This window comes from Liolophura sinensis, chromosome 10, assembly GCF_032854445.1.
Source record: "Liolophura sinensis isolate JHLJ2023 chromosome 10, CUHK_Ljap_v2, whole genome shotgun sequence".
In the NCBI taxonomy this organism is placed as follows: domain Eukaryota; kingdom Metazoa; phylum Mollusca; class Polyplacophora; order Chitonida; family Chitonidae; genus Liolophura; species Liolophura sinensis.
Genome location: NC_088304.1, coordinates 14,637,911 through 14,646,556, shown reverse-complemented (window position 1 = coordinate 14,646,556; position 8,646 = coordinate 14,637,911). Strand labels below are relative to the sequence as shown.

General features: G+C 39.1%; 1 protein-coding gene across 1 annotated transcript in view; it reads left to right on the top strand.

The window, feature by feature from the left end:
- Positions 1-439: 439 nt before the first annotated feature.
- The window catches only part of LOC135476918 (protein retinal degeneration B-like), a 47,278-nt gene continuing 39,071 nt past the window's right edge, over positions 440-8,646 (top strand). Inside the window, 1 exon segment of the mRNA XM_064757064.1 lies at positions 440-667. Within this exon segment, the coding sequence (XP_064613134.1) occupies positions 590-667 (78 nt within the window). The 5' untranslated portion in view covers positions 440-589.

Below are 8,646 nucleotides of genomic sequence, written 5' to 3'. Positions count from 1 at the left end.
CATTTATCCCGCATCAGATTCCAGGTTTCATGGACAGCATCAGTCATGTGAGGATTCTTGTATCCTAGCTGCAGCCAATGCCATATGTACATGTATATGCGTCCATTAACCAGGTTGTCTTCCTTTGATCTGCCGTGAAAGCAATGATGTCTCTGGAGCGATTTACTGATACATCAGCCTTAACTAATCAGTTAATTAATCCTAAAAACTTCATTTTATAAATACCTATTACCATCACATTCCTAGTACACAAGCACGGATGGTCACCGTAATGTACAATACAGTACCTTCATGTACATCTTTCATGCTGTCAGCCTTTCCAGTCACACACAGGTTTCCTCCCACCATAATGCTGGTTGCCGGCTTATATAAACTGAAATATTCTTGAGTACACTCCGATGAAATAAATAAAAAATAATTTTTCTTTATTGCAGATGAGGTGTGAATTGTATGAGAAGCATACTGATCCACTATGGCCATGCAGTTGTTGATGAACTGTGGGGATGGCCCCACCCTAACTGACTGCCTGGCCACAATGGGAGACTAGCTAGGAGCTGCTTTCTACTCACAGATCTCATCCACGTCCATCATGCTGATCAAGGAATATCGCATTGCGCTGCCCATGAGCGTGGATGAGTATCGCATCGCTCAGTTATACATGATACAGGTACAGTGCCCCTGTTTCTGTTTTAATACACAGTTGTAACTAGGAATTTGGTTGCTGTTTTTGTCATGTTTTCTCCAGCATAGGCCAATTTTGAAACCCATACATCTTTTATGTAGTGATGTGCTTATGCTGAAAAAAATGGTCTGCCGGTATACATACTCTTGTACAAATATGAAACAGAAGTATTTGGGATTTCTGTAAATTTTTAGAATCGGTCATCCCCCCCCCCCCCCCCCCCCCATAATATAAAATGTACCGATTGTACATAAATCGCTTATACATGTACATACATCTACTTTCATGTCCAAAGCTTCATTTTTTTGTTATAAATACAAACTCAGTCAAGTACAGGTATGCAAGAGGCTCTTGTAATTAATTATTTCATAGGAAATAGATGTATGATGTGTTCAGATTTCACATTGTAATTTTGCTATTTAAAACTGCACCATCACGTGTGTGCATAATGTCTCGTCCCCAAAGGACAGGGGTGATAACTAGGAGTAGACCCCCTCCTGCCTGTTGCCCATGTGAGCTGAGAATTTTGTGCCTGTAATCGATCGAGGTACATGTAGCTCAGTTTCAAGCGCGTAACATGTACGCAGGTGCAATAAGTTCTCTAGAGCAGTGTTTTCACAACGAGCTGGAACCTTACGTAAATTTATTCATTTATTTGATTGGTGTTTTACGCATTACTCAAGAATATTCACTTATATGACGGCGGCCAGCATTATGATGGGAGGAAACCAGGCAGAGCCCGGACGAAACCCACAACCATCCGCAGGTTGCTGGCTACCAAATCTGTGTTTTATGTTTTTTTAAGATGTTTCGATCTGAAGTGTCATTTTAAGGCCTTACCTTGTGTGTAAACTGCAGGTCAATCTTTAGGTAACATACAATTCAAACATACATGTATGTGTAGATTTATCAACACCTGCACCACAGACATGACACATACTGCCACACCTGCCCAGGGTGTTAATTGCTGTACAGGTCAGTGCTCTTTTCTGCCATTTGCCAAACCAATTAGCATCAACCCTAAATAGATGGATGCTACAAGTACACCTGTACTTAATGCATTAAAGCACTCCCCGTACATGTGTATAAATGCATATTGGGCTTATTAATGGAACATATCACCAGTTTTTCATTCTCATAAAAGAAGTCTTCAAAGGGTTTTAATATTGAACTATTTTTTTCTATATTTGTAAAATCAGTAGCAGTGGGTATGGAGTTTTTACATGTAGATTCCCTTGCCATCATTGGTAGTGGTGCGTTGGCATGCTAGGTGGCAATATATAGCTGTTGACAATGGGCTGTTTCAGCTGTCTCCACCATGATTCAGACTGGTGGATGTCATTCAGAAACTGATTTAAATAAGTAGGTAACATGATTAATTTTTGTTCACGTTTACTGTAGTTTTTCAACCTTTTCTCATGTTTTCAACGTGTTTATTAGAGCATATTCTGAAAGCATTATTCTGTGCCATGTGATAAAATACACTTTTTGTGAAGCTCTGAAATTGGCCAACCCAGCCAATGTAGTTTTATCTCCAAAAAAAGTGTGCATAAATTGCATTGAAAATTACATTCCCGTATGCAAAATTGTTGAGAAATTAAAGGAACACTAATTTTTTAATTCAGTACTGAAAATTGACTGAAACTTGGTGCAGATAGTTGTTCTATATACATGCACATGTACAGGTTGCTGCCTGACTTGGAGTTTCCTTAAATCAAAAGCTGGAGTGATCTCTGACGGGAGCATGTTAGAAAATCCATAGGTGCTCAGTGCAATCTGGTATACATTTCATATTTCATTTAATAGTGTGCACATGTACACTATATACATGCAGATTTAAATGCTTACATGAATGTGTCTGGGGTGCTGGTGGTATATTTAAGGTTCTTGCCATCTTGACACACCAGTTGTGGGTTCAAACCCGGCTAGAAACAGAGGATTTGTAGATTTCCAGTGTTGGGCCTTAGTGATGATATAAACAGTCAGTGACTCTAGAGTGGATTTTTGTGCTAACTAAGGTTTCGTTGGAAGACCACTTGTCTTCCACTAATTTGGTGTGCATACATCTTTACATGTCAAACAAATGGTGGAAAACTTGATTTGGGGTGATTTGGTAACTTGGGCACTCCAGTTTCCTCCACCCATAAAACTTAACCCTGTCATAAAAGCAAAAAAAAAAAAATACATGTATGACATTAAATAATATTGGATCTGTCAACAAACCTGCGGATGGTCGTGGGTTTCCTCCCACTATATTCTTGAGTACAACATAAGACACCAATCAGATAAATAAATAACATTAAATAACAGTGAAATAAATGAAATATATACATGTAGATTATTATCATCCAGATCACAATTTTACGTTCTTTTGCATGCTTGTGTCGATTGATTACAAGCACAGGCATAGTCAAATGAACATCATGATAGTGAGCATGTAAATGCAAACAGACCGTATTGCTTTGAGAACTGCGCAGGAAATGATGTTTAAGTACTTGTACATGCTGAGCGTCCTTTCATCAGAGACTGTTTGTGAAGAACCCAAAAATAGCCTTTGATGTCGATAATGTTGAGTTGAAGTTTCTTCTCTTGAAGGGTGATCCACGCCATCTGGTAATGTTATCTAAAAACTGGAGTGGACAACAGACCATGTGCTCCTGACTGGATACCCACTTGACGTTTCCTGCAAAATGCTTTTTGGCACTTAATTATTACACTGCACTTGTATTTATTTGTTCCCAGATTGAGTGCTCATTGGTTTTTGTTTGAAAGGTTACCCCTTTGATGTTGAAACAATTTACTGGTAATTTAATTGTGTACCTTTGTGTGTATATGTACAGTACTGTATATGGAAATGTGACCAATGCAAGGGTACAATGTATGTGAGTTTTAAGTGTACATGTACATGTGTTTGTGGTTCACGTGTACATGTACATGTGTTTTAAGTTTACGTGTACATGTACATGGGTTTTTGGTTTACGTGTACATGTACATGTATGGTCTTGGGATCTCTTTAATTCATTTTCTTTGATCTGTTGGACAGGATACTTCGCCTTAAGTTTGATATGTAAAAATGCACTCTCAGACATATAGTTTATCTGATAAAAAAATAAATCAAATTTCACAAAATAATGGCCCTATAAGGTATCATCCAGAATCAAGCAAAATGTGTCACTTGAAAAAAATCTGAACTTCAAGTGAAATGTTACTATGCTGACTGGAAACTCCTGGGGTCAGTTGTTCAGAAGTGTATTAAAGTTTAGCCAGGCTTAAATCTTAATATCAGTTTCATTCTAATACAAAGTGAATGGCACTTTAGTCTGGACTAAAGTTAATACATGACGTAAATCCTAATACACTTTTGAACAACTGGGCCCAGGGCCAGGTTATTCTAAAGTGTATCAGCTAAAAATGATAATAAGCCCTGTTATTTATCTACGATTTTAACAAAACCTAGCAACCAATACAGTTGTACAGATACCAAATTGAACAGCAAACCTAGCAAGCAACACAGTTGTACAGTGACCAAATGAAACAGCAATCCTAGCAACCAATGCAGTTGTACAGAGACCAAATGGAACATAGGCAGATTTTGTTGATATTTGCCGTTGAATAATTATTTTTTGGCCAAGTACATAGCTGAAGAGTTGGTTTTAGTTTTAAATCTGGTTTGAAATCTTAAGACAGTTTTGAACAACCGAGCCAAGGTATACATGTGTTTATACACACACTGTGTTGTTGTGTACATGTAAGCAGAAAACTTGGATTTACAAGCTGCCATTTGTGTTTAAATGGCGCAGATTTAGTCCACTAAGCATGTTACATTTTCTGACAGACTCACTGGCAGTGCATGGGGTTATACCCATATGCAGTTGTGTCTTGCTGAACGATGAACAAGAATTGATTACATTTTCGCCTCAAAGCTGTCATTAGATGAAGCAGTAGAGAAAGGGATCTCTGTTGCAAACTCAAGCCGTTCCCATAATTCCTGGTGACCTTTAACTGCCAACTGTTCATCTCTTTATTGGTGGTGCTTTATTTTCACTGGTCGTGGCTCAATTCCGTTGAATTGGGTTTGATGAAGGCATATCTAGCTCTCTTGAGAATCTCACCAATAGACCCAGGCCAATATATACATGTCTGTGACTCTGAAACACATTTAAGATGTACAGTATATACATGTATATACATTGTCTTCAGTTATTCGATCAGCATGTTCAGGGACGTTTTTCTGAATCCACAACAACCTCCACATCCCTGTCCCAGTTCATATAAGTAATTCATAGCACTTTTCAGAATTTATAATGAGCTTTTATCATATTCCCAGGGGCCTCCGTGGCTCAGTTGGTTAGTGCGCTAGCGCAGCATTAAGATCCAGCAGTCTCTCATCAATGGGGTCGCTGTGAGTTGAAGTCCAGCTCATGCTATCTTCCTCTCCGGCTGTATGTGGGAAGGCCTGTCAGCAACCTGCGGATGGTCATGAGTTTCCTCTGGGCTCTGCCTGGTTTCCTCCCACCATAATGTTGGTCGCTGTCATATAAGTGAAATTTTCTTGATTACTGCGTAAAACACCAATCAAATAAATAAATAAATAACCATATTCCCAAACTAGCTCATCTCAGTTTCTTTGATTGTCTACTGAAACAGTCAGATATGTCAGAATTCTATTCATGTGAACATGAATTAAAGTATTTAATATTAGGCAATAAATCCATAAGCCATACAAAACATGAAATTTATTTTAAAAAATAACTTCAGAAAGCTCTTTTGAGGGTATAAACATGGTCCAGTCAGAAAAAATAGATTGGTCAATAGGGAATGTTTTTTTTTCTTTTGGTTGTTGTTTGTTCTGTCTAAATGAAGGAGATTGCAAAGAAATGAACATGAAGAGAAAATTTTTAAAAAGTTCAATCAAAAGACCAATAAAAACTAAAGAGCAGGGCTATTTCTTGGGTGGTCGGTTCACTTGCCCCAAAGGAACATGTTTTTAATGTCTGGAGCATGTGACAACAAGAATATGCTCATCAGCTGATCGATCTTCACATTGTAATATATAGGGTTTCTTCTTGTGATATATAGTGTTTCCTCTTGTGATATGTAGGGTTTCCTCTTGTGATATATAGTGTCTCCTCTTGTGATATGTAGGGTTTCCTCTTGTGATATATAGTGTTTCCTCTTGTGATATATAGAGTTCCCTCTTGTGATGTATAGGGGTTTCCTCTTGTGATATATATATATGGTTTCCTCTTGTAATATATAGGGTCTCCTCTTGTGATATATAGGGTTTCCTCTTGTGAATTACAGCAGTTCCAGTTGACCATTACATCAACATACATGTACACAAAGGGAAATGTCGCTGTACACATATTTGGTTGATAACCCTATGTCAGAGTGTTCCCTAGTAAGGGTCTTCTGGTAAGCAATGCTGTCTAGTTTGGTATAAACATGATAAAACCAGGTACTGTGCAGCTTCACTCGATTCAGTCATTCACAGTACAGCATGCATTGGACCTCTAATGACGGAGTCTGCACATAATAGGCTTATATATCAGCTGTCCAGCAAAAAGCCAAAACGCCTTGTGCAGAAGAGAGAGATGAGTTGGATGGGGGGAAAATCAATTTTTAAGTTATAGCCTGATAATGGAAAATCTTTGACAGAGACAAAGGAGTTTCCTGTACGCAGTGCACTGCTCGAGACGGGCAGGCATAAAGGTCAGGGTAATTTGCAGCGGGTGGCATGTCTCCAAGGCTGCCTTTTCTTCATTCACAATTTCAGCCAGCTCATTTCCTCATAGTCTGGTGACTGACGGGCGTTGTTATCGGGCGCGCCAGAAATCATCCCGGGTCGATAGTCCCTTGGCCAGGCTCATGCAGATGGAGCCAGACCCTCTCTCTCATCACCCAATCGTAGGCCTAACCCAGAATCTGCCAGACAGAGATGCACTTTTTATGCCTATGTCTTTATCCTGTGATTCAGTTTTTCTGCTGGCTTCCATGCAAAGTCCAATCCATCAGCAGAATCACTTAAGAAGAGATTTGGCTGTGAGGTATAATAAAACCTTGGAACCCTTGCATGGAAAGCGAATGAATTAGCTGTTATAATGGTGAAAAAAATATCCTATGTGTTTAGTTATTTATAGAGACATCGGAGAGATTGAGCTACATGTATGCGTAGCCAACATCCCTGCATCCAAAGTTTTGTTCAAAATTAATTAGTAGATTTTGTTTTTTCCTGAAATAGGAAAAGTAAAAAGGTGGCTTTGAATTGCATTTTGGATAAAATGATCACAATTCTCAGCATATTAAATATTTCTCTTTCTTTCTTTTATGTTTTTTTTTTTGTTGCGAATATTGATCAGATTCCGATTTATTCCAAAGTGCAAATAAAAAGTCACTCTCATGGCAACATTAAAGAAAAAAGAAGCACTCCATGACTTTTCTTTTGCTAAATCGTCATGTATTAACTTTAATTTGGAATTGAAACAGATGGGCCAGGATTAAGTTTTCCATTTATAGCTTCAAGAGAATGGTGTGTTTTTCTTCAGTTTAGCTGTAGGGCACAGATCCGATCTACATATCATTGATTGCGTGTACCCAAAAGCATAGATGACTACAGAGTCTTTCATAAGAAGTAAAAATCTTGAGTGACTGTTCAATATCTCCATGTAAATGTCAGATACTGAATGAGTCTCTCACCAATGCAGTCGCTGAGAGTTCAAGTTCAGCTCATGCTGGCTTCCTCTCCGGCCGTACGTGGGAAGGTCTGCAGCAACCTGCGGATGCTTGTGGGTTTTCTCCCAGGTTCTGCCTGGTTTCCCCCCACCATAATGCTGGCCGACGTTCTATATTTATTTATTTATTTGATTGGTGTTTAACGCCGTACTCAATAATATTTCACTTATACGACGGCAGCCAGCATTATGGTGGGTCGAAACCGGGCAGAGCCCACGACCATCCGCAGGTTGCTGACAGACCTTCCCACTTATGGCCGGAGAGGAAGCCAGCATGAGCTGGACTTGAACTCACAGCGACCGCATTGGTGAGAGGCTCCTGGGTCATTACGCTGCGCCAGCGCGTTAACCGACTGAGCCACGGAGCCCCGCCGTTGTATAAGTGAAAAATTCTTGAGCACGGTGTAAAACACCAATTAAATAAAATAAATACATATATCAGATACTGAATATAGTACTGATTGTGCTTTTGAGATGATTATTTCGTTTAAAGCAGTGTCTGTCAAGAGATGTCTTGGAAATATACTTTCCATGCAGATTTGCTGTCCAGTTGAGTCAGACATGTACATGCAGGATATGATTGATGCATTTACAAAGATTCATCGTTTATAAAAAGTAATCAGCTGTAGTATTTTCACTGTGGTCGTGATTTTATCCCGTTTTTATCCACACATTATTCAGACGCCATTCCACGTTATCTACATGTATGTTTGTGTGTGTGTGATTTATTTTATTTTGATTTGATTTCTTGTTTGAACATTGTACATGCTCGAGACTTTTTCTCTTTATGCAGTTGCGATCATTTTTATTGGTGCCAGAAACCAGAGTGCCCCAGGATAATTAAACTGTGGTACCCACGTTTGGGATAAAGTTAACATTCACACATATGTAGAAGGCAAATGGTATATAGTGACATGTGAGGTGTGCAAAATGGCCACAAGAGTGTTGTTAATTACTGCTTTTTGTCACCAAGCATGCCAAGGCCCCACAAGGCCCAAATTACAAATTCTGTGTTGAAGGTTGGGCATGCTGGGTGTGAACTGTTCTTTAATATTCTTTAGCTACATGTACCTCGTATATGTACATGTATATCATAACATGTATATATGTAGGTGAAATGTACATACATGTGCTGGCTTCCTCTCCAACTGTACGTGGGAAGGTCCTCCAGGCTCTGTCCGGTTTCCTCCCACCATAATGCCGGCCGCTGTCGTATAACTGAAAGATTATTGA